General features: G+C 37.3%; 1 protein-coding gene across 4 annotated transcripts in view; it reads left to right on the forward strand.

Annotated features, from left to right (window-relative positions):
* tspan9a (tetraspanin 9a) overlaps window positions 1-27,695 on the forward strand; it is a 181,581-nt gene that overhangs the window by 82,256 nt on the left and 71,630 nt on the right. For 3 of the 4 annotated variants that reach the window (XM_027161585.2, XM_027161582.2, XM_027161584.2), the window contains one exon: window positions 26,335-26,414. In XM_027161585.2, the coding sequence (XP_027017386.1) occupies window positions 26,352-26,414 (63 nt within the window). In that variant the 5' untranslated portion in view covers window positions 26,335-26,351. Of the gene's footprint in view, window positions 1-25,573; window positions 26,415-27,695 lie in introns of those variants that run through there. The other variant, XM_027161581.2, reaches the window with a different exon arrangement.

A 27,695-nucleotide genomic window follows, 5' to 3' on the forward strand; every position in this document is an offset into this window, starting at 1 on the left:
TCTTTAGCTTGAATGTATTTTTTGCAAAAGTATGTCAGATATTTTCAAGGGCATTTTAACAACAGCTCTAGCTCAAAATATGCAGCATTTTTCTTAGAAGATATGATAATACATTTTTTTGTAAAACTGCTCATATTTGTTTATAAATCTGTAATAAAATCTAAATAAATAGAAATAAATATGTTATATATATATATATATATATATATATATATATATATAAAGCTCTGGTGTGGCACAGTAAACATATTTATTTACATTTTCTTACAGATTTAGGTTTGAGGAGAATGGTCATGATTTTAAATTTGAATTACGATATCATATAGTTTACACTTTTCTTGACAGAAATATTTTTGCAGTAGGATACAGGATACAATAATGAAATTCTTGCCTGAGGTAATGGCTAGGGCTTATTTTGTAGAGGAGGATTAAACAATCCTGTGTGTGTGTGTGTGTGTGTGTGTGTGTGTGTGTGTGTGTGTGTGTGTGTGTGTGTGTGTGTGTGTGTGTGTGTGTGTGTGTGTGTGTGGACTTTCCGGGATAGTTTTCAAAGCCACTGCAAAATTAATGAATAAATGAATGAAGAAAGGAATTATGATGGAATGAATGATTGAAGGATTGAATGAATAACGGATGACGAACTGGATTGAATGACGGACGGACGGATTTAAGGAAGGAATGGATGAATCATGGCATTTCCCATAACAAAATAAAAACAAAATAGAATTTCAGAAACAATCAACTGGACAAAAATGAAGTTTACAAATTAACACCAGAGTAACTCATATTAATTATGTTTATCAAGTGTATGCAGATTAATAAATGTACTCACCAGAATCATTGATTTATTTACCCAGTAACGGAGCTACAGCATGTCTAAGACATGTCAGAGACATAGCTGCATTATAGGAGAACAGCTTAGCGAGCTCTTTTGTTCTCTAAAGCCATCTGGTGTTGCATCGGGGGGAAAAAATCTTTAAAAAATCTTGGTGATCCTGTGGTGATCAACGTCTGCTGAGTTTAAGACAAAATCAAAGAATAAAGCAATTATTAATTATGGCTATTAAAAAACAGAACATTTAAATTTTAAAGAATATTAACTGCCCAAATGAACACTGCAACGTTGCATTATTCTACAGATGTATGCGCTATAGATCAACCACAACAAATTTGGCATTATTCCTCTATCTAGATGTATTACGTAAGTTGCAGCAGGAATTGTGTTGACGTATCTCTCAATTTTATCTAATATAATCTTACTATATACAGTAAGAGCAGCGTTACACTTTGTAAAAAGAAAGTGTGTAAAAGAAGTGCAAATCCACCATGAATACAAATCTCAGCTTCTCATTTTCTTCATTTCTTCCTTTTGGGTTGTTACCTGATTTTTTTCCAGTTTAATCATTTTGCCTATGATAGCAACAGAAAGTGAAAAATCACATGCTTTTTCCAAGCCATGTGAAACCAGCCACTGCCTTCTTATAAATGCATGGCCTTGTAGACTCTTGTAACTGATTAGTGTCATGCTGACTGGCAGGGGAGAGAACATCTCATCCCTCTCACCATTTGTTCTTCATTGTACTCTCAGCCACGAATGGCTGTTGCATCATTGGGATTCCTGCAGCCTCCTAACAATAGGGGCTCTCATTCTGAATACCAGCTTGCTCTCTCATTCATCTCAGGTTCTCATTTTCTAATTTCACATGTGTACACAGACTGACTTACTGTATGAATGCAAAATCTCATGCCGTGAGCGATAGTTAAAGAAGGCAGCAGGCTGCCAGAACCGGTCACATGAGCAGATTCTGGGCTCAGGACCGTTTTAAAGATGAATGTGAACATGCCATGTGATTGATGATTTCAACTAACCATAAAATGATACAATTCCACCATCCCACACCTCGTACCTTTGATATTAAACTGCAGCTGACTTCAGCATCGGTGGTGCAGCTTGAGCTATGGTTATTGTATTTGCACTTTATTTATGATTGCACTTTTTTTGGTTCTCATTAATGACTGAGTCAATCATTTGTTTGGCGTCTGTCTGCTGATGGAAGGGCAGGTGTTCAGTTTCACAGAGATTTTAATCACTTCTCTATTTTAATATGCATCTTGTTTTTAATGTGTAGTATGTATTCATATTTATTCTGGTTTGCATTAGATTGTGCCCAAAATGTTACCAAATATTAAATATCAGTTAATGGTTGGCAGGTTTATTTTTATTTGTCCTCCAAAATACACATACACAACTGACATTTTTAATTAATTTCCCCAGCAGATGCCTTACACCTGAAGTCAGTCCAGCCTAATTAACCTAAAAAGGGGCTAAATCAAGTTTATGGACTCATTTGAATACTGATGTTGGCAGAATATTGAGCCAACATGACAAACCAGAAACCAGCACCTCCGGGTAATAAATGTGCAGCTCACATCATACAAATTCAGTGCTTATCAAGTATTTATGACAGCCCTATATAATGTCTGGGAACTGTTCTTTTTCTAATAATGTTCTAATAATTAAATAAAGCTGAAGGAGTTTCCTAAAGAGTTAAAGGGAAGCTCCATCTTAACAAAACGCTGCTAAAAATGAAGCACAATGATGTATGCCTGAAAACATTTTGAGTAATCAGAGCTGTTTTCAAACTCTATAGTCTGGTCAGACCAAACAAAACTAGAACTCCCTGACAATAATTCAGTTCATCATATTTGTAGAAAGAAGGGTTGTGTGGAAAATCCCAAGAACACCATTCTCACAGTGAAGTACAGAGGTTGGAGCTTCATAATGTAGGGTTCCTTTGCAAACAGTACTGTGGTATTACGTCATCAAAGGAATCATGAAAGAAGTCATGTACCTGGACGTATTAGAGGAGAATTTAATGTAATAGGTCAAGAGAATTGATCTGAGAAGAAAATGGAGGACAGGAAAATGAGCCCTAAACATGACCATAAAAAGGTACATGCATGACCTAACCTAACTCCTGACCTGAATCCCATTGAAAATGTATGGATTCTGAAATATCGAGTCCATCAGCGGGACCCTCATAACCTGGTAGAATTGAAGACTGTATTCATTGTAAACCTGCAGAGTTATAGTAACTCTTCTTACCCTAAGCATTAAAGCATAAACCCCTTAAACTTTTATGCTGACAGACGTAAATGTGTATAATCTGGGAAAACCCTTCACAGTCTCACAACTTTTGATTTGACATTTTCTACATACAGTTTCTTAAGCTGCTTTTAGCATTTTTTAAATCTGGAAAAGAGCAGAAAGTTGTATTTAAAATTGCATTTTAATATTTCGTTTCAAAGACATCCTGCATACATTTACATGTATAACTTTATCTTCTGATATAACATTACATCTAAATTTTGAGTTTATTGCAGGACGCAAACCCATTCACACACTACAGACAATTTAAATATGTTAATCATGTGTTTGGACAAGAGGAGGAAACCCCAAAGCACAGAGAGGACATGTAAACACCGCACACATGACAGAGGCAGGAATCAAACCCCCAACCATAGAGGTGTGAGGCAAATGTGTTAACCACCATGCCACAGTGCCCCCTTACTCATCAGGTGGTTATTTAATTTCCTTATACTGTATTGTCGAAAAAGAATACGTAATCTACTGAGAGGAACAATGTGCCGCTTTCTAAACAATCCAGTGCTAAGAATGAGAGTGTTCCTTTACTGATCATTTTCTGTCAGATTCTAGTACTTAAAGGTTCCTGAAGTTATATTAAAATCAATCCCATTGTATGGATTAAATGCATGTTTGTCACGAGTAAGGTCTAAAAGAAAAACTACGCCATCCTGCATTCAGATCTCCAAGATGTTCAACCTGCTAATACATTAACATCACAAGGTCTAAAGAATGTGGTTAAGTCAACCATCACTTGTCACATATCACTAGAGGAGTCATTGTTGTATTTCTGCACTCAGGCGTAAAGCTTTGTCTGAAACGACTGTTTGTACACTGCAATTTTTACAACATTTACTGTCAAACGTATTTTTTTTTTATAGGTTTGTCCATCTTCAGCCAGCTTTGTCTCTGCCAGACACTATTTCAGCCTGAACAGCCTCTTTTTTTTTCTTTTCTTTTAGAAAACTTATCAGTCTAGTGATGGTGCAAAATCTGGACAGCCGCATGAAACGGGTGTAAAGGAAAGAAAAATCTCATTTGTTTTGAAAGACAATAGCAATAGTGGGTTCTCTCTTTTCTCCTTTCACTTTGAGAAATACTTCAACAATAAACCCTGAAATACAATAACAATAATTTCAGGTTAGATTGATGCAGATGTCCCAGTGCTAATATTCTAACACATACTTTTGCAAAATGTCTAGTAGTTGAAAAGATTTATGGCTAGTAATGATAGGGCTATAAGCACTTTGACTGTCATGTTATCTCTGCATTTTTATTGTTATCGGTCTCATGAAACTTGCAGCTCGTAAAATGTCATCTCAGCTCATGAATGAATGGGTCAAACTAATCCATATCTGTCTGGAAATGTATTTATAACGAATGAACAGATTGACAAGAATGGGTTTCACAACAACCACACACACACACACACACACACACACACACACACACACACACACACACACACACACACACACACACACACACACATAAAAGAAGTCTATAAAGAGAGAATGAGGTTACAGACTATCACAAGCTGATCTGGAGACAGAGAAGGATGGAGAGACCAGATAGAGACTTGCATTAGTGTGTACTCCAAGCATATTAAATAGCTGTACATCTGAGATCACTGAACTGAATAGTCTGGAAGAGCTGGAGTTTAAAATTATTGCGGTGAGCGGAGTAAGGTCGACCGCATCGTAGTTTTTGTGAGAGTTTGTAGCAAGAGTTTGTTTTACTTGATACAAAGGGCTGTCATTGTGGTCAGTGTGTACCACTGTGCAATCACACTACGTCACTCTGTGATAGTTTAATAACACTGCAATGGGGACAGAGGGAAAGAGAGTGATGCACAGCTGGTCATTAAAATTCAGCCACGGCAATGTTTCGGACCTGTAGCTGATTGCTTGATTTGCACATCTTAAGCCCATGGCCAAGATTAACATTTTGTTGATCATTTTGTAAAGATGTTATTAATTATTGAAATGTTATAGGATAAATAGATTCAGATTGCAGCATAGGACAAAAGCTGCACCCTAAAAGAAACATTTATTTTTCTTTCTGTTTTGGTAGTATAACCACCTCAAAGGTTCCTGGATCGATTGTGTGATTCATTGTGATCCTGATCAGGATAAAGCACTTACCAAATATGTGTGGATATTTTTTCTTCTGTTTTCCATCTTCTCCTGTTTCTTTTGACACTGTGGACCATTGAGTGCTGTAGGAAAGAACAAGTGTGCCAAAGAGAGACATGGCATGAAGGCACCTACTTTTATGTTTTTGCCACTTGAGACCATCATGAATAGTGCATAGGCAACATGGAATGCCCTCTGGCACTGCTGAGACTTTTACATGCTTCTGCTCTGTTCTTGTTGGTACCATTATTACCCACACACTCCTTGAACAAAGCACTATGATGACCTGTGAGCAGAGGCAAGCCATCTCCTGTAAGTGAGGTCCTGTGGAGAGAGCAGCTCTCCCACTGGGCAATTGTGCTTGTATGAGAAAGCAAGAAAAAAAAATGGCTGAGAGGAAATGTAGTGAAGATGGCAATATATGAGAGCAGCTTGAGGGAAAAAGGCCCTTGAGAGATAGAGGAAGAAAGCAGTGAGGAGAAGAAAGAGTTGCTGATAGGCACTCTGTAGCAGCCGGGGTTCTCTCCGGTGTACGACTTCACGTTCTCCAAATACAAAATGCGACATGTTGCAGTAAATCAGCCTGCTAAACACTTTCAGTTCTCTTCCTGAAATCAGCCGTACAACGATCGTTCTGTAACATAAACATACATTTTCTACATCATTTTAGATTCCGTTGAAATACTAATTAGTGTCCAATTAGTGTCCTGTGAAATCAGTGGCTTAATAAAATGTTGCTGTTTGACAGACAGAAGGCCATGCTCTGTTGATTTGCGCATCTGATGTTGTGCAACTGTTCATTTAGCTCCACAGAGTTAATATTGCACCTACTGATTAAAATTAGGAACTGCAATATGCACTAATCAAAGCCCATTGAAGCAAGAATCATGCATTTTGAGCTGAACTATTGACTAGCAGACAGGTTGCCAGAGTCACAAATTTTACACCCAATTTGGCTTGGTTTAAAAATACTCCACATCAACCAAGAACTTGTCTCATAGCAAGTTATCAGATATTAGATTTATAAAATTCTGCAATCAAAAGTCACTGAGACACAGAACCACTTCTAATGTAAGATATAATACAACGGTTGAGAAATCTAAAAGAGGTGGAGCATAATGAAAAAGGATTATGGGGTGGATAATGTCTGCACATCAGAAATGCATGCACCATAGTGACCTTGTTTTATGTGCAAATGTAGAGAGAAAGAAGAAAAAACGAATCATTGAAAATTTCTGGCAAACTTCAGAACTTTTAAGATGTTTGGATTTGTTTGCTGAAGCCTAAACTGGTTAATGATCTTAAATCTTTTGTACACCCGATACTCTGTGATGAAAACACACCTTCTGTATCAAACACAACTGAGCAAAGGTACGCTTAAAACTTTATGTCTAAATAGTAGCAAGTAGCACGAGACGAGTGTGATAGCTTCTCAAATTTAAATTGTGTTATAAGGCTAGTATTACTATCTTTTCATACTCATTTTGCCCCATTTAAAACTATAGTCACAAGCTACTCAAATTTTAGTAACAGAATCCTGAATAAAATCATCCCAGTTATTAAATACTAATCACTACTTATATCTGCTAGGTAGCACAAAGAGCTTTGATATCGGTTTTGTATTTAATATGAAAAATGAATAAAAGATTTTGCTCGAGCTTCTTGAGATACTGTTTATTATTTGTGGATATCCCACTAATCGTGGAAGTCTCTTTTGCAGATTTCTTTGGCTTTAAAACGATGATTTTAAAGGTGTTTTTTTTTTTTTTTTTTTTTTTATGAAATGAATTCATTTGTTGTATTTTTATTTGTTATTTATTTGTGCCACTCTGGTGAGTATAAGGAAATTAAAAAGGCTGGTGGTAGTAATGCGAGAGGGCAGAGCGGGAATATATCTGGGCTGCTGGCCGTGCTTTTCAGCAATGCTCTCTTATCAAAATACAAAAGGAAATAATATTAGACTCAATATATCATATCTGTCTCACACACACACACATGTGCACACACAGGCTCATTCGATCAGCCTAGCTTAACTCTTCATCAATACAAATTTTTTCATCAGTAATCATACACACATTCTTGTCACACAACCTGACAACATTTGTATAACTTTTTCGTTAGGTGGATTAAGTAACATTAAAAAGAGCAAAATAATCTAAATCATTACCTTCACACTAATATCTGGCTGTCAATTCAAATTAAAATGGCCACAAAAGTCATGAAAATCATACCACATATTCTGCAGTGACGAAACTGACAGCAATGCATAATTTATGATAAAATTATCCACAATGTTGTTTGGTATACTTGTGTGTTAAATTAATCCACAGTGGTATTTTTAAAACTTCTGTGTTAATTTACTACATGATTCAGCTCCTTCCAATTACTAACCCACCTACTGCCTTTTCTTTCATTTTCCATTAAGGCATTTTCAAGTTCAAACCACTTTAATTTACTGACATGAATTTAATCAAAGAAAACTGAACACGGAAAAAAAGTTTAGAATGCTGTCTGTTCATTAAATGACCCACAAAGAGCTCGTATAACTCATTTTTGCAGTTGATGCTCAACATAATTTACATTAGTGTAATGAGGAAGCCGATCTTTGTAATGAGAAAAAAGTCTATTTAGGGGGAGTGATTTTCTGAGACAATGTGATGATTGTTGATAAATCATCCCAAAAGGATTCTCTCCTTTTTAATTGTTCGTCCTGTCAAAATTCACAAATTACAAGCATCAATACATCACAAGCATGTACTCATACATAAAACACACACACACACACACACACACACACATACACACACAACATCAAAACAATAAACAAACTAACTAACTAACTAACTAACCAACTAACTAACTAACTAATTAATTAAAATAAACTTAAAATTTCCATGTGTGAACCAGATGTATATACAGTATGGACCATGTCTATGAGAGAGAGAGAGAGAGAGAGAGAGAGAGAGAGAGAGAGAGAGAGAGAGAGAGAGAGAGAGAGAGAGAGAATCTAGAAGTCTCTATAATGTGTCAAATAAATTTTCATATAAATATTTAGTCTAAAACCGTCTAAAACTCTCACTGCATAACATTTTATAGCATTTATATTATAGTAAACATATCATCACCTCATTTATTTGCAATGTAAACATCATTTATGGAAATAAACAGGCACCGGCTATTTTACATGTTCTGAGATTGTTCTTATGGCAATATGAGTGTGTGTGTGTCTGTGTGTGTGTGTGTGTGTGTGTGTGTGTGTGTGTGTCTGTGTGTGTGCAAATATCTGATAGAGGCAGTGTGACAGGGATGAAAATCACCTTTTCAATCATGTTTACAAAGACTAGCTTTTTCTAAACACTTTTATCTCGTTAGTCCTCGGTCGGAATGACCTCAATATAATAACTGGTGCTGTGCTAATATACATCCTCAGTTAGTATTAGTAAATATTTTTAAAAAAGTCAGACCCAACCAGATCTTGGAAGCTAAGCTGTTGAGGAACTGCTCCTACGCATCCCTACTCTTGGCTATGATTGTAAATGAAATTAGTTAAACAATTGTTTGGGCTTTTCTTCTCCCTGAGGCATCATTGTATGTGCTGTTTCAGGAAATACACACCGCCATTACAGCTGCACTTACATCATTTTTCGGAGACTTGGCAGTGGCTTATGTTTGTGCTGATTTTGTGTATGTGTGTGCGGGTATTATATCTTGGTGGCGATCAAATGTCTCCACATGTATAAGAGTTTATGACAGTTTGTATAAAAACTGCAGCTGTAAATAAAAAAAAATAATAATTTTTTTTCTTTTGGTTACTGAGATTAAGGTTAGGGTGGGGTTAAGATTAGGTGTGCATCAAGTAGCTACATTATTAAATCTATCACAGGAAATTCCTCATAAGGACAGTAGGACAAATGTACATATGTATGAGTGTCTGTATGTGTCTGTGTGAGAGAGAAAGAGAGAGTGCTGTGAGGTGTAAATGTTGCCTGAAGCATCTGTTCTGTGACAGTTTAGTCTTCGACTCTAGAGAAGGAGAACACGAAAAGACATGTCCCATAACAACTCGTCTACACACACCTTTCTCTCCTTCCTGACTCTCACACCTCTCTCTGTGTAAGAACGTGAGAAAGCGATTCTGAGATCAAGACACAGAGAAACTGTCAGTGAGAGTCTTAGATTTTACATACTGCCAGATTTAAATCTGTCGAGGGCTTATCCTAAGGCTGCAGTTCCTGCGCTAGGTGTCCCTTCTGGTCCTTTCACGAAAAGACGCTTCCCCAAAGCTGGCTGTCAAGCAATCTTCTCCCTGCAACAGCTGCTATTGACAAAGCCAATAAATCACTCTCTTAACTCAGCCGAGGAAGTAATGCTGCGTGGCACCTCGGCCCTGCTTTTACACCACAGAATCCTAACACAAGGACAGAGATTTGCTCTGTTTAAATCAACATTATATTTATAGTCATCTACAAGCATCATGTTCGTCTGTTTGCACCGTAATGTGACCTTGAGTGTCATGAAACGTGACCCAAAATAAAACGCATTATAATTATTTCTTGTTATTCAGTCACATTGACAACCCTTTGTTTTCCAATACCGCCAAACAAACAAAAGCATGTGGTGCTCCTAAAAAAACACTCATTCAGTGGTAGATACAACTCACAGAACCCTGCAGTAGACAGTTATACTAGGAATCTGAGTACTGTAGCAAGTCATTAATTAAGCAAATTGCATGTTGCTTGTCTTCCACCAATTACACAAACTAAACTGGTGATCTCATACTGTTTTCATTTATTTATATTTAATGAAACACAATAACAGGTGTGGTTTCAGAGTTTCACAGACTGCCTGCTGTTTTTTTTCTCATGCAGGAGATGTGTCGCATCCTTATCCTGAAACTCTCTGTGCTCTGTGCTGTCAGCGGTCTTTAAAGAGAATTCAATCAGAGTTGTGCTTCAGATCGCTCATCCAAAGTGGCCATACCGATTTAGTAAAATGATGAAATATTACTTGCTATGTCAATAAATGAGAGCTGAGAGCAAAAGTTGTGCCAGAATGCATGATGCCAGCAATATTGAACCCTCCAATACAATTTCTGTGACCTTTCGTTGTCTGTGTGGGTTTGTAATTTGCCCGTTGAGTACACGTACATACAACTTAGACATCTCAGGTCCTTTATCCTAGTGACTCATGCATGGCCTTTGTTTCGGATAAAGTAATTATAAAGTTCATCCTGTCACATTACGGCTTGCGGGACGAGAAAGACCTATCACCTTGAACAGTGGACTGTCTGGTGTAATTAGATGCAATGTGAGAGAAGAATATTAATGAGTATGCATGTTAAAAATCCATGAGCTGATGATCATGACTGAATGAAGCAAGATTGATCTGGACTTCTTTTTTTTTTTCTTTGTGTGAGGCTGTGTCTGGTGTTAAATAAGCCTTAGATAACCAGGCAAAAAAGACTTTGATGGCTATAGAATCATTTCTGATTGGCTAACATGCATGCTTTATTCCTTTATATTGCTTCACCTGGTCACATTTTTGGTTTTTCATCACCGTCCTTGTCAAATAATGTCTACATGTACCGCATTTTGTGCCCAATTTCTCTTGTTGGAACAAGTTGGAGCTGCAGCAGTTTGAGGAAGACCCACGTATGCATCTAGTGCTTAGGTTTTCCACAAATCTTTGGCCATATAATGCAGTGCATTATTTCTTTTTACCTTTCAAATAAATCACTGTGTCTGATCCTGTGAAATTCGATTGTAACCAAGACAACAAGCATAAATAATGGTTTATTCACATTCACTGTTGCTATCATGCTACTCAATAACAACAAGAAGAAAAAAAACATATCTCATGCATATTAAGTTTCAGTTTGGTCAAAGATCAGAAGACTTGAGAGGAATGAGGCTGTAGCACCGGCATTAAAATCCTTACAGCCCTTTCATCCACACCACATAATTCTCAGTATGTCAATGATAAAGTTTAACAGAAATCAGCCTTTGGCAGTCGTAACAAGGAATATGTTCAATCCTCAGTGGAACCATTGGATTTAATTCTCATAGACTGTTGGTTTACTCTGTGCTCCGCAAGCAACGATATAAAATATGTGTTAAGATATCAATATAAGAAGAAATCTGGTGCATAAAGTCACTGCCGTCGAAAGCCTAGAGCCGAGATCAGAATACAAATTTTCTATTTATTATTTATCATTTGATCTCCTTAATCATTTCTATTAGTTTTTTTAGGTTATACTGTGCATGGCAATATTTCACAGAAAGGTATTATTACTAGACTAGAATACATGGAACTGACCATAACAACGGTCATATAATATCCTGTATGAGGCTTCAAATGCAGCTAACTGTACTGGTGCTTTCTTAAGAAGAGGGTTTGTAAATGGTTGCCTTTAATACGTTGCTTTTTGTCAGTAATTATCTAATAATGAACAGCTTATTTATAATGAACAGCTTATCCATAACTATTACATAGTTCATAATATACTGGTTTCTACATATATATACTAGAAAGCTATTTAGGATTCATCCCGATATTAGTCTTAGTGTCTGGTTGCCCTGAAAGTAAAGTAGTCTACATTTGATAATTTATTTTTATTACAGTTCACAAATATTCATATTTATTTGGTTATTAATCTGAAACTGATACATTGTATTAGGAAATGTCTTTAATTATACTATAATATACAGGGGTGGACAAATCATATATTTATTCAGAAATGCCAACATGCTTTGTTTGCCTGAACGCTCAATATGCTTAAAAAAAAAAAAAGGTGCTATTTTTAATACATTAATACAGACTAGGTGAATAACAACATTTCAAAAGAAGCATGTTGTTTGCAACCTCACCTAGAGACCATTGAGGTAACTGTATGTTATGCATTTGCACTGATTATTTTTGTTTTCTTTCTGTTTTTTCAGAACAGAGGCTTTATGAGTAGCCTGCTGTTTTCTTACATTTCACTTCCAAGTTGTATCTCCTCTTTATTAATCTTCATTAAATGAGTTAATGAGTTCAGAGACAAGAAGTTTGGTTGCCACTTTTGGCATGGTGGAAAAAAAATGTTGCAGTGAAGAAATCTGCATTGTTGATAATATAAGAATCTTTAAGGCTGCACTTTACTGGCTTAGGCATTTAATTTTGTGAATTTATTATTTCATGAGTGCTATCATGATTATGTTTCTGCAAATACTTAATTTGGGGCATTACTTTTAAATGTAATAATAATAATAATAATAATAATAATAATAATAATAATAATAATAATAATAATAATAATACACAGATCTAATGGTGTCTCTGATTCTGCAGGGCAGCTGAACACACTGACACACACACACACACACACACACACACACACACACACACACACACACACACACACACACACACACACACACACACACACACACACACACACACACACACCTGTGGATCAGCAGTAATAACCTAGACCAGACATACTGGAGCCAGGGCCTCTGCATCAGAGATGCCTAAAAGTGCAAGAATGGATCTCTGACCTGACTTTACAGCAATCTTGCTCCTATACTTACCCACACACTTGGTTTTCATTTTTGGGAAGAACAAGTGTCACAAATAGATGTGGCTCTCATCTCTTGTACCATGGTGCTCTACATTCAACTAACATGGACAGGCATTTTTTTTTTAAAACGTATTTACAGCAAACTGTAACATCAGCTGTAACCATACACTTTATTTTATTAAATATGTGTTAATGCGGCTCAGGAGGGAGTAGCTGGACATGATTCCTCCAAATTGATGGTCAACGTGGGCAGATGAGTTATACGGAAATCTTATTTCTAGTGGTTGGGATGTGGGTATCTTTGTCTTTATTCCAGCATCACTAGGAAACAGTATCACACACACACACACACACACACACACACACACACACACACACACACACACACACACACACACAGCACTGGTGATGTGATGGGTCATTTTTGCAGCTGCAGAATATTTTACCTCTACCCTTCAAGTCCATTTAAAGCTAAGAGAACTGTATAGTTTTGGCTAGTTTCTCACACAATCCTCCCCCAAAAGAAAATATTAGGCGTCTGCTTTTTATGCCTGTTAGCAGAGTCTGATGCTAGAACCAGATTTCCTAATGAAGGTCTGCCACATACTATCAAACTCACAGTTTTGAGTGGAACAATCAAAGAGCGGTAAAGGCCAGTCTGGAAGGTGCGCATATTTTTTTCATAAGGAAGGTGATGATTTTTACACATGCTAGGCAACTCTTGCAGTGCAAAGCCTGTGGGGTGATGATGCTATTTTCTACAGTGTAAATCATTTTGAGTGAAAAGACATGGCTTTGAGTGTGATTCAAAATAGATGATGTGTCAAAGTGCACTTGCATATTTTCCTTTCATCGTGCAAGCTGTTCTCCGAGGTGTCCCTGATGATACCTTTCGTCTGTGTACTGAACACAGCATGTTCAGGGGTGTGAGGGGTACCTGCAACTACTCAAAGAGCAAAAGCTTTTGTGAATTTTCCATTGCGTTATTCCAAAGACTAATATTTTAATGAACTTGACATGCTGCCAGACTGATAGGTACTGATTTATGACTAAAATGTCTTGCATTAAGACCAATTAATGAGTCGAATTGTGGGTTCTGGAGTGGCAGTAGAAATATTACTCCTTCTGACATGTTGATGCACTCAGTTCCTTGGACAATTTCCCGTTCCCACCATCTACTCGCAGTTTTTGAAATCATTCCTACAGTATTTCCCCTCCTTTTTTTGCACCAGTTGATGGATAGGGAAATTTTAGGCCATTGGACATCCTTTATATCCACATTTGGTCTGCTATCTGTAAAAAGGCCTCTATTCAATGGGATACACAATGGACTAATCCAAATGGAAGGTACCTGGGGTGTTTTTTGCAGGGTCCACTGCCGCTTTCCTCTCGACTCCACACCATCTGTGCTCCAGTGGCTCGGGCCATCCTCAGAAAATTCAGCCAAACAGGAGCTTAGGCCAAGCGCCAGGACATTGGCCCGTGCCTGGGCATCTCACTGCCTGCTTGAATCTGAGCAACTCACAGGGAGCTTCAAGCCAGCTGGTGCTTTCTCGATCACTGTTGTTCCACAGAGGTTAATTTCTTACTGATTAACACCAAGGGCTGAAAGATCTTATGTGATCTTAAATTGAGTGTTGGCAGTGAAATGCATTGAAGTAGAGGAAATAAAATCTTACTTTTTGGTGAAATACTGAAGTGGTTTCAATGGTGCCCCCTTCAATCAGAGATGTGACGGGTTGGTTGCGAGGTCTTTGTCGCAAATGTCTGCAGAAGAACATTGAAGTGGTGTCTTAGATTGCATATTATTCGGACATTTTAGTTTTGCATTGAATCAATGCTGCAATATAAAACCTAATGCATCGTTCAGAGTGGGGAACATCATACATTTAGTAGTTAGCCCACTGAAGAAGTGTAAATGTCAGTGTGCTGTTAAGGGAGATGAACTATGGAACCATATTTCTCTTCTGCCTTTGAGAAAAAGTCAAGAAGTCATTGTTTTGACTATAAGCTGTGTTGTTGTCACCACTCATCCCAAATATAAGACTTATTTGTGTCTGGCTCCTGCCGATATTTTCAACAGACATGATTGACCTTTAGGGTGACTGTGTGAAGTGAGCAGCAGAGTTATTCTTCTGTTTTTTTTCTCACTATTTTCACATACACATGATCTTCCATGCACACAATGTAATCCAGCTAATCATTTGGTGTAGAGTTTATTGTCTTTCTCTTGTTGTTAAAGCTACTTAACTGTGAATAACATTTAATAACCTGGACATGAAATCTGATTGTCCCAGGTGCCTGGTCTAGTGATTTGTCTAACTTTCATGTGAGGTCAAATACATATTTACAGTACCTGTTACTAAAATACATACGGTTTTCTTCTTCAACAAGTTTAACTAGTGGGAAAAAAGTCCCAAGCATATTCGAGTGTAGTAAGCAGCATTGTGTTCATGCTAACGGAGGTGTTGATGTATGGATTTAATTCCTCTGCCCTCCAGGAGCAATGTCAGCAGTTCAGCCTCATGCTGTGCCCACCTTCAACCATTCTCTCATTTTTCTCATCCTCCTCCCAGCCTGTAGGGTCAGCTGCTTTCATCAGGGAGTGTTAAAGCAGCTTGACCAAAGTGAGCAATGCGGTTCCTGTTAATCTTTGAATGCAGAAACGTTCATGCATAGTTCTATCTCAGCCTGCTTTCCTGCCCTGGAACCCTCTTCTATGAAATACTGGAGTGATTATGTTTATGATGGATTGCCACAGGAATAGTGCACTCTATAATCTCAGTTACCTGCCTCGTGTCCGGAGGAGAAAACTGACATAATGGCATAGTTTCCACGCTGGAAATAGGCTTTAGGTTCACACAAAAAGGTTGTATGACATCACAGGTCAGTGTCACTCTGACTACTCAGCATGTGGCTGTGGACTCATAAACCACATCCCTTTCATCCCTTTTTTTGTAGCTTTCTGTATGTAATCCTAGGTTATTTTGTCTATAACAACTGAGTGCAGAGGTTTGAAACTTACTTGCATTTATAACATCAATACATTTATTGTGATAGGTTTCACAATGTTCTTTAACACAATGGGAAAAATAAGACAGTTTTTTTCTAATGTGATATAAACCTCTGCCATATGTACTGTATATTGTAAAGAAAAAGCCATAAGGTTAATCAATTTAGACCTTAATCGGACACTGGCTGTCAAAATGTCAGAGATGCTCCTACAATCAGCTCTAATCATTAACTGCAATTATTTCTTTTCACTTTTGGGGTTAACCAGATTTTTTTTTTTAATGGGCATTAACTGTGGTTAATGTACAATGGAAACACATTTAAGCTCAAGCCCGTAGTTTTCAGAAATATATCTAGAACAAAATATTTTGACCATGTGCTTGAGTTTCCTGTTTACCATCAACCACATTTTATCTTTTGGAGATGTGTCTATTTTAAGCCATGGGGACATTGCACTTGACTGTACCTATCCTGTCCGGATGTGCATTACTATTTTCTGCTTCCTCTATAATTATTCGGTATTACAGGAACAAGTGTTACATTACTCACATTTCAAAAGGCTTTTGTGTGTGTAAAAATGCGTGTTTGTGTTTATTTAGAGATTTACTCATCCCATTTTTCCATTTCGATACAGTCTTAATCTCAAAGTATATAAAGATCCAGTACTCAGATGCTCAGTGTAACCGAGGCAACTGTGTGCAAATTTCTGTTGCCAAATTATGTGAAATGTCAGAGAAGCAATGTTTTTTCTGGTTCCTCTGTTCACATTCAAGAACTGTATCATTTCTATCAACATTACACACATTAACAGTTTAAATTCAGTCCCAGGATTGAATCTGAATGTTTGTCAGTCCCCATTTTACTAATGTGTAGCTTGAACAGTAGGAATCTTAACATTTGGGGACTTTTCCCATAATGTTTTTCAAATACTTTTTATTTTGACACTCATTCTTGTGAACCTTAAACCTACAATAGTAAGCACAATCAGTCTGCATACTGAGTCTGTGTAAGTTATATACTGAATGGTTGAGATTTCATCGAGTCGGTGTTGTATCAAAGATTGGAAAATTGGATGAGTTTAATAAAATGAAAGCAATTAAAGCAGTTTGTCTTTATTTTTTTTTTCATGTCTAGCTGTAATGATCCAATTAAAAGTAAAGAACTCTGGGAAGTCTGGGATGATGGTCAATAAGCAGTGTGATTTGAGCTGCCAGGACTGAAGATGCTAAGAATTCTGATGTCCAACTGTGTTTGCATGTTTCGATTTTGCTGGTTTATTTGCATTTTTTTCCTTTCATTTATTCTTGCACGATGGATGAACTTGAATGAAGGCATAGTGTCTCTCAGTTACACACACACACAAACACAAACACACACACACACACATATATATATGTATATATATATGTGTGTGTGTGTGTGTGTGTGTGTGTGTGTGTACTGTGTATATATATATATATATATATATATATATATATATATATATTTTTTTTTTCACTCTCCATGTGGTTTGCTGCTTGGTCACTGTAGACTTGACAGGAGATATAAACGTGTTGAGTGCCTGCCAGGTCATTTGTACTCTATCAGCTCTGAGGCTACAGAAACTTACTCTGCTCTGCTTTAAACTAAACATGACTTTTCACACTTCCTTTACAAGATGGAAGTTTTTTTTGCATTCTTACACAGTATATATTTCAGTTGGAGAATAAGTGCTTGGTGTTAAATACAAAGCACTGTGGCAAAATCGTGAGGTAAGTATGATATTAATGTTTTATCTACAACTCCGTGTCCTTTATGTTTTCACAGTAAATAAACTAACTTTACTTATTGCTATACACTATTAGTGTTGTGCTCTGGAGTCATTTATATCACTCAAACCTTATTGGCATTTTTTAAAGGATGAAATCTTGAGAAGGTGCTTTAAAACCAAACTAAAGACTGAGCTATCTATTAGCATATAATCTATGGCTTAAAGCAAGGATGGAAAACTGATGGAGGCCCATAAACTAAAGCTGTTCTTTTTAAGATGTATCCATTTTTTGATTATCACCAATAATGTAGGCCAATAACATTTATTATGCTGTCTAATGTTTCTAATGTGTACACCAAACAGCCATGATATTAAAACCACCTTACCGGTATTGTGTAGGTCCCGTTGTGCCATCAAAACGGCTTGAACAAGTGAAGGCATTCACTGTGTATAACCCCAGGTACTCAACAGACATGCACCCAGCTCTCCAAAGAAATTGCAATTCATCAGAACAGGCCACCTTCATGCTCCATGGCCCAGTTCTGATGATCACATGCCTTTTTTAGAAGCTTTTGGTAGTATGCGGGGGTCAGCATGGGCACACTTTCCAGCTTGTGTCTACACCACACCAGACACATCAAGCTGCGATGCACTGTGTGTTCTGATAACTTTCTATTCAGTCAGCATTAACTGTACAGAAATTTGTGCTATTGTATCTCTCCTGTGGGTTTGGAAAGACAGGCTAGCTTTTGCTCCCTCCAAGCATCAGAATCCTTTGGTTGCCCATGACCCTGTCTCCTTTTTACCGGTTGTTCTTCCTTGGATCTTGGTTCTATACATTTATCTGCTAAACACTGACCAGAAGATCTGTTGTTTTAGAGATGCTCTGACCCAGTCCTGTAGCAGTTACTATTTGGCCCTTGTCAAAGCCACTCAAATCCTCACACCTGCCCGTTTTTCCTGCTTCAAACACATCAACTTCGAGAGCTGACTGTTCACTTCCTGTATAATAATTCCTAATACATCCCACTCTTTAAGAAGTGCCACTGTAATGAGATAATTAATGTTATTCACTTTAACTGACTGTGGTTTTAATGTTATGGCTGATTGGTGTAGTATATTTGGGGTTGCATAGATAAGTGGATTTGTGATTTTTAAATGTTTACCAAATATAAAAAATATACTGTATAACAGTTAGAAAGAGCTTTCATAATTTGATGCTGTTTGCTAAGACGATACATGACTCAGCCTTCCATCTGTCTCATATTCTTTCTCTATCTCCTTTTCTTTCTCCATGTGGTAAAATATTTTGGGATTTAGAGTCAATCACTGAATCATAGTCAAGGCCAACATCAGATGCATTTCTAAATCATTTTTAGAAGCATGTTATCAAAAGCAGCCAATAAAAAAATAAGACGTCTATTTAAACCAGCATTTCAGATCCGTGAGATGTGACGTGACGTGGAAAACGCCGCATGTCTGATTTCTGAATTCTGTATATTCCTGTTCTACTGTGAAAATTTCAGTACTAAGGGTCATCTCAGTATTATTTTTTGCAAGTGACTGTGAGCCGAATGAAATGAGTTAGTGGGTTATATCTGCCTTCGGGCCTTGAGTATATAAGTAGCTTACAGGGTTTTTTTGTGCAGAGAATGCACATTTATTAAACATTTTACCAAGCAGTTCTTAACCATTTATTTAAGGAAAGCAAAAAAGCCACAAGGATCGAAAATCTGCATGAGCATTTGTACAGTGTTATTCCAAAAGACATGTGCTTTTATAAAGATCTACCATGGATTAAAATAAAAAGGACCAGAAGATCTATGCATACTGTACCTGCCATGACACGAAGTACTCCTAAAAAAATTATGAATCATAAAATCCTTAGGAATAAGAAAACTTCACTAAGTCTAATTATAGTCTCAGCAAAGCAAGCGGTTGCTTAGCCACATCGTGTAGTGCTGTTGTGACTATAATTAGACAGTGATTAACATTAAAAGTTCACCACATCTTTATGTTTAACCTTAACAATCAACACGCTGACCTTATTAAAAATTTTAAATGCATTCTTAAGCATCTTTTTAACCCCACAGTATCTTTAATGATGTTAATGAGTTACATCTGTCCTGATCATACCCTGACGTTGCTGTAGAAACTGCACTGTATAATGTTTATCTTTAATGTTTTTTTTTTTTACTTTTTGTTTAGAAAGGTAGCTAATTGAGCTGAATGTCTAAGTATAGCTGACATGGTCTTGTGCAAATTGCTAGACTTGGTGGAGTCAAGCTGTTGTTGGCTGATGGTTTGCGCTTATTCAGTGTGCACTTGTAGCATATGGCTGGTTGTAAGAAGTGTGTGGTCTTGTACTCACAGCCTGTTTTTGCACCTGTACATGTGCATTACAACCATCTCCACAATACTAAATGAAATATATATATATATAGCCCACATCTTGGTCAGGTTGTACTTCAGTTATAGCCGATTATATGCTTTGTTATGCCAATTCAATTGTGCATGATATTTACTCATATCAACCATAGACCATTATTTACTGAAGATAAATAGGTTTGTGTGTGTGTGTGTGTGTGTGTGTGTGTGTGTGTGTGTGTGTGTGTGTGTGTGTGTGTGTGTGTGTGTGTGTGTGTGTGTGTGTGTGAGTAAAAGTTCACACTTCATTACACTTGCACAAGTGTTCAATTTCATTTACTAACTGCATCTAGAAGCGTTGTGTCTTTCACATGAGCATCATAAATGTGTAAATTCTCTTAATAAAAATGATTTTTTTTTTAAATAATGTACAAAATACAGTATAATGTATATGCAAATTGATTAAAACTGATTAAAAGATCAGGAATTAAATTAGCAGAATCCAGTTTCCAGGTGCAGGTGAAGGAAACATTATATCTTAATAATAGAATGTTGAAGGAAAATTACCAGCATCTTTCTCAAAATAATGACTTTCTTCTATAACTTTGGTCTATTTTATATTGATATAACTTTTGCCCAGAGCCTTAAAAAGGCTTATATTCGCATTTGCCCTGTTAACAAATTGCCCACTTATTTTTACACCTTGTTATTCATCCATACCAAATTTTGCTACCAGTCTTATTGCTTTTCGTTGGCATTACAAGAACATTTAGCATACTCAAAATGTTATTTAGATATTGTTTTCTCCCCCTATTTTGTGCATCATTCATAGAATTATTCTTTGTAAATCAACCACTGCATGCTCATTAATTGGACTTTCAATTTATCTCATTGCTCATGCAAATTAACACTTGTTATTTGGGATTTTAGTTATTCTCCATAGCATGTGTGTCATTTACTTTTCTACTAATTCTCAATCTCAGTGGATTTAGATTTCATAAATCATCTTTAGACCTCATGACCTCCTAGACCTCTGTAGTCATACAAAACTTGGGAAAAAAACATTGATTTTCTCAGTCTGCCTGTTCAGTCACTATAGGACATAAGCAGGCAGATTAAAGGGGTTTCATCTTATAAAACCTGCAAACCGAGCCTGCAATTCACACGTGGTGGCCATTGATTGCTTTCTACATTTCACTGTAATCATTTCACCCTGTAACGCATTAGAACAATCCATTTAGGCAGACTTTGAACTTGCTTTTATTACACTCTCTGCTTAAAGAGTTATTCTTTACTCGGCACCAGGGCAGCCGTTTGTGTAAGGGTCCGGCGGCGTTTCACACGGAAGAAACTATAAGACAGGGTGACAGTGCACTGCTGAAGCAGATGCATTATATTGCTGCAGTGCAATATGCTCTTATCACAACTGAACAGCAGTGTTAAGCATAGAAAAGAGCCTAACACCATGCTGCATTATTCTGTCTCTCTCTAGCTGATCTGTGCTACTTGTCATTGGGTATTTGAAGTGTGCATGTTGCATGAGTTGCAAGATTTGTTCTGGTTAAAGAAAAATGGTAAAGCACTATCACTGCAATGCAATATGTGGATCTCAAAGTACATTGTAAGCAATTCAAGACCACATCTTTCTTACAGCTAGTCACTGGTAGTATTTAGTAATGGCTGGTCATAATACTGAATGGGAGGTCATTCAGCCATTATGGCTAAGTCTTATAGCTTGGGGTTTCATCATAGTCATTTACACGGGGACACACTCGTTGAAAGATTTGAGTTTTAAGTCAATAATTATGCCAGACATCAATCAAAACACTCAAAAATTACATCTTTGTTTACTTGTACTTTGTTCTCTTAAAGGTATTTGTATTACCAGATATATTGTACCAGCAATGCAAGGTTACAAATATGCTGCAATGCACACAAAACCTGGTATGCTAGCTTGTGTGAATCTACATAATCTTACAGTCCTTCTGTTCTTGGTAGTTTTGTGAACAACATTTGTTTTTCAGAGAGTTTAGGTTTAACCTTTGTGCATTAAACTGTTTTTGCCATTGGCTTGTATGTTGATATCTTGCGTAAGCATAGCATGTTTGAAAAAAGGAGCAAAATGCCAACTGCAACATCTCATCATTGTTGAAATTCAAGGAGTAAAAACATGAAGAGGGAGCAAGTATTAATAGCTCGCTATTAATTGTCCTATTTACATTAGGCATTCATGGCGCATTTATTAACACATGTGCCAGCTTAAATAAGTGCTGTGTAGTATTTATCAACAACACCCTCATGCTAATTCACTTGGTCAGGGAATAAGTGTACTATCTGACCTCAGTGACCCCAACAAACCAACACACGAGCAAACGTTCGACAGGGTTTTTCCATGTTAAAATGTTGCATCTCTTCATTTTGTTATTAGCTACCTTTAGCTAATGACATGTACTGTAGTTCAATATTTTAGTGTACCTCATACAATGTAGCCTGATGTTATGTTAGCTATTATTTTTTTTGCTTAGATGTATGCCTTTTATGTTTGATTTGGATCCTACTCAGGCAACACAAACATTACGGTAGCAATTTTCAACAGATTAGCATTTTGCCCCAACTCAGCTTGTCATGGCATTTCAGTGGCCTGCTTTTACTCTGGTACCCTGATATCCTCTAAATGGTGTCCTCTATTGCAGTCTATTACAATATTACATCTATCTAAATTCTCCTGCAAAAACACACAAAGAATAATCGAAAAATGAAAACAGACAGGACTTTTCAAAATCAGGCTTTTGTAAACCATCCACATAACTTGCTTTTTGTATTTTCAAAAAAAAAGAAAACAAAATATTTCACCTTGTGTTTCATATTCCTTCTGAGTCAGCTGAATTTTTTTGACTCTTAAAGACACTACCTGTCTTGTCTATTGCCTTGTATTTCCTTGTATTTTTGTGTCTGTGTGGGTGTGCATGGGTGCACAATTTTATTGAACACGATTGAGCACAATCCGTTTTTCAACGAGCCTTATCAGCTCATTGCAGTGTTAGTAGCGTTAAGCCCCTGTAGCTTTCTAATGAATATCAGTTTGCTGACGTTCAGCATAGAGGCAGGGCATATTGAATCTTAGCATCAGGGGAGCGCTGATCTCTAGTCAGACCCTTTTTTTTTGTCAGATTCTCCACAGTGTGGTTCTATGCTGTTGCTCTTAATAGCAAAGACATTACAAATCTGTTAAAGCTAAATAAATGAAGTGCCCGGCATGCCTGCAGGAAAACAGCCTGCATAATGAATGGTTTAAAATGGGCAGGATTGACTGTTTCACTCCAGATAGAGTAGCCAAATTATTATTCCTGATGTAAAACCAATTCTGCAGATCTAATAGGTTGGGGGCACAGACGGTTTCATTGAACAGTGATTTTAAGCAGGGACACGGTTTAACAGAGTAGTCTGTGGGTCAGATGATGACAAATAGGAAGTGTTTCAATGGTGTTTTTAAAGCACCTGATTAATTGTGAACGTTGTTTGTCATGAGCAAATTCAAACAGGTTCATAGGGATTGTTGCTGTTACTGAATCACAAAGAAATGGATTAGAGGGAAGCCTCAGGCAAACAAGATATTACCGAGGTTTAGCTTAGGAACGTTGAGCTCCACTCTCCTCCATCTGTCTGTAAGCTCAGCTTGCATGTGTCTTCACTCATACAGTACACACCGATGAAGCATTCATGCCGTCTCTATATTAGTGCCATCACAGCACAGCTGTAGGATCACTCTCAGGATCTCTGCTGATTTCAGGACATTTTTAATGCTGTCTACACTTTTAAAAGTTTGGGATTATCCAAGTGTACTGAAACTGTTTTTACACAGTTTTAAGCACAGGCATTTTATATTTTTTATTTAACAAATCTCTTACAAATCTTTTTAAATATTTTACTCAGTCATAATGTTTGAGTTTCTTCTAGCTGTAGCCAAAAATATTTAAATGATACATTACAAGAAATATAAACTGTTTTCTTCCCTGATTCTCATTGAAATTACAATATAGTATTAATCCTGGTGATTAAATCCCCTTAACTCCCAACATATTCCTTCAAGATTTTCTGTTCCTTTAATGTCTAACCATTCATCCACATAACAGTAATTGTAAAGAATGGCTGTGATCAGGATTAATCAAGCTACAGATGTGAGACAGAGACTGAGGGGGAAAAAAGACAAGGCAAATAATTGGGATTATATTTTGTCATAATATTAAACAATAAACCCAGCTGTAAGAAATAGAACATGATGGAGTGTGCAGTTACAGGAAAATAAGCAGTATCGGAGGGATATTATGTGACCTGACAAGGAACATAATTACAGTACTGTTACCATGCTGAAGTTGATTATTTTCCTATAACAACACATCTCAAAGTGCTTTATTTTTCTTATTGGACCAACATTTGCATTTTTACATCCTTCGCCATACAGTGTCCGACTGTGTAACTTTCAGAATCATGCTGTTATTCATATCAACACCATGGAACTAATCATAATTAAGACAGCATCTGCACTGCGGTGTAGTATGTATTGTAGAATGCATTTGTTTTATAGTTTGAACACAAGTGGGGTAAAGGTACTTGTCTGAATCCAGATTGTCTTATCTGTCTGTGTGACTACAGGAAATTAAATCATAGAATAATAAATGACCTCCTTTAAAGAAAACAACACAGATAATTAAAAGGATATGATGCTTCCTTAGAGTTTAATTACATGTTCTTTCAATGGCACATGCAACATACATTAATTACAAGACATCTTTATAAATATGTCTTATTTTCTGTTGTTGTTTGCAAAAATAAAATAAAAATAAATTTATTTATTTATTTATTTATTTATTTATTTATTTATTTATTTATTAAACAGGACTTAGCAAAATTTTTTATCATCTTTCCAAGAATTAGAGAATGAGTGGCACGTAATCCGCTCTTGATAGGAAAGCATTGAATATCTGTAAGGCACTATCTTGTTTCCATGCTTCAAATGGTGCTATAATTCCTAAGCTAGAGCCGCTGCCAATTTATCGGCGCTCCTTACAAGGAATTGAGAGAGCACGAACCGAGGGCAGCGAAGCACTATTGAGCGAACGGTCATGCATGCAATCGTTTTTATTCCAGCACTAATCATAGCCAAATGCCCCTATAGCTTAGAGAAAGAAGTCGGGCAAAGAATTACAATTATGATCAATTGAATGAGAGGAAAGCATTTAGGTCAGGGGAGTCTAGTTGTGCTAGGTGCACTCTGAATATAAAGATTTTCAGCTTCGGCATATTTAGCAGTTATTTATTAAACGAGGATCTCGTTTCGACTGCAACGAACAGCCTTTTTCCAATTCATGGTTATTTAATACAGTTGTATCCTGAGTGGCTGATAGCTATCAATGTACAAGCAAAAATGTATAGTAATGATAAGCTTGTTAAAGGCATAGGGACAGCTGTGGGGATGGGCTACAGACAACACTTGATGCTCTATTGGTTCCCTGACTGAGAGGAGGGACTGGGAGTCGAGAGAGAGAGAGTAAGTGAGTGCACCAGTTAGAGAGAGAGAGAAAGAGAGAGAGAGAGAGAGAGAGAGAGAGAGGAGGGGAAGGAGGAGGAGATAGATAGATGGCTCAGTGCTGAATGGGGACAGTAGGGAATGCCCAGTAAATGCAGTTGCCGATAACAGCAGCGCTGAAATCAGAAGCACACGCAGCGGAGAAAAGAAGGAAAGGAGGAGAGGAGAAAAGAAAAGTGCAACAGCAGAGGGCTGAGACTCTGAGATACAGAAAGCAAGATTGTGCCGGCTCAGCACAGCTCAGATAAGAAGAGTGCTAGGAGGAGGTGTAGAAGTTATGGAAATGCTGACACACACTCACCGGACACAGGTTGGCTTCTGGGCTTCATAGTGAGTGATGAGCGAGTGAGTGTGAACCCACGCTGATCTCTTTCCATAAGACTTTCGTTCCTGATTGGTGTGTGTGTAAGAAACACTCTTTTGGGAGTCTCTCTTTCAGGAGACACTTTTTAGAGTTTCTTGCCTGGTTATTCTGAGAGACATGGTAGAGTATGATCTAGCTAGCAAAGCTTCAGCCCCAGAGTATGGAGAAGTCAAGTAGTGAGGAGTCCGCTATCCACCGTAGCCCGTCTGTGGACAGTTGTGATTCGGAGTTTGCCCGTGCATCCAGCTCAGGTCGTCCGTTCGGAGGACGAGGCTTCACTGCTGGAGCTTTCTACGGCTCCACGGGACGCAAACAGAGTGGCACAGACAACAAGGACAGCAACAAACCGATCACTTCCAAAAGCAGCAAATACGTGGTCTTTTACCTGGATCTATCCTTTGTGTTCCTTTTAGAATTCAAGAAGTGCAACATGGCTAGTGGCTTCCTGTGCTGCTTGAAATACACAATGTTCTTCTTCAACCTCATCTTCTGGGTAAGTGATCTTTCTCTTTATGTTTTCTTTTTTTTTTAACCTCTATTATACATCTCTGCTTGCTTTTGCTCCTTAGTGCTGCATGTGTGTCTGTTTGTTTGCGAGACTGATCTACATTTCTCAGCTCTTTGATTCCTCTATCACTTATGTGTTGTGAGACAGGTTATTAGGCACATTTCTAGAAGTGAGTGCTCAGCTGGTCTGACTGTGCATTTCTCTCAGTTACATCAGGCTGACTGTGCCATGTGCTGTCATTTATGAACACATGACTATTTCTGTCTAGCTGAACGGAGGGCCTCTGGGAAATACATATCAGTCATACAGAACTTTGGGCAGAGAGCATGGAGTCTACTGATTATTCGCAAGAAGACTGTGGTTGTGCTTCTGTGGTGTTCATAATGATGAATATTCTCAATGTATTCAAAATCTTGTTAAACAACTTGAGGTTCTTTTTATGCTGATATGCAAATTGATTCTAATTAGATATTGGTATGGTGTAGAGAAGAGCGTTCTATTTCACTTGTTAATTGTGATTGCTAGTTCAAATTCTAAAGTAAAAAAAATAAATAAAGTCATGCAATTACTGACCATCAGTGTTGATTTTTGCTTGATGGGAATGTATGAGAACGAGAGCAGATTGTTTGCCAGGAGGACAGTAGGCTCTGTCCTTTGTGGAAAGGCAGTCATGCATAAACATAAGCAACGCACCACACACACACACACACGCACACACACACACACACACACACACGCGCACACACACACGCACACTCTTGTGGGAGCCTGGATTTCATGGTCAGATACTGTTTTATTCCCATAAGGCAATGAGGAGTAAAGGGGAAAGACATGTGGAGGAGTCAGTATATGGCCATAACTCAGATCAAGTCTCTCTGATGCTTAGTGCATGACTGTTTAATGTTGGGTGATCAGTAGTATGTCTAATTCTTGCCAAGAGGCTTCCTGTGTGCACACCTTAATTGCTATTAATGAATAGATAAATTTTATATACCTATTATATGCCTTACGATTATTTAAACGTCTTTTTAAGACTACATAATAAACCAGGTTTTCATTTCCGTCTATAAGATTTTAAAAAAAGAAATTAATATCTTCATTTTTCAACATAAAAATGAAAATCAGTCAATACTGCAGCTTCTACTGAAAAGCCAAGATTTTATGTTAGCTCAGTGCTTCAAGTAGTTTTAAAGGAAAGACTTTGCAGATCGGGTCATATTGTGGATTTCACAAAAAAAAGGAGAATAAAAAGTATGTATATTTGTA

This window comes from Tachysurus fulvidraco, chromosome 13 (assembly GCF_022655615.1).
Source record: "Tachysurus fulvidraco isolate hzauxx_2018 chromosome 13, HZAU_PFXX_2.0, whole genome shotgun sequence".
NCBI lineage: Eukaryota > Metazoa > Chordata > Actinopteri > Siluriformes > Bagridae > Tachysurus > Tachysurus fulvidraco.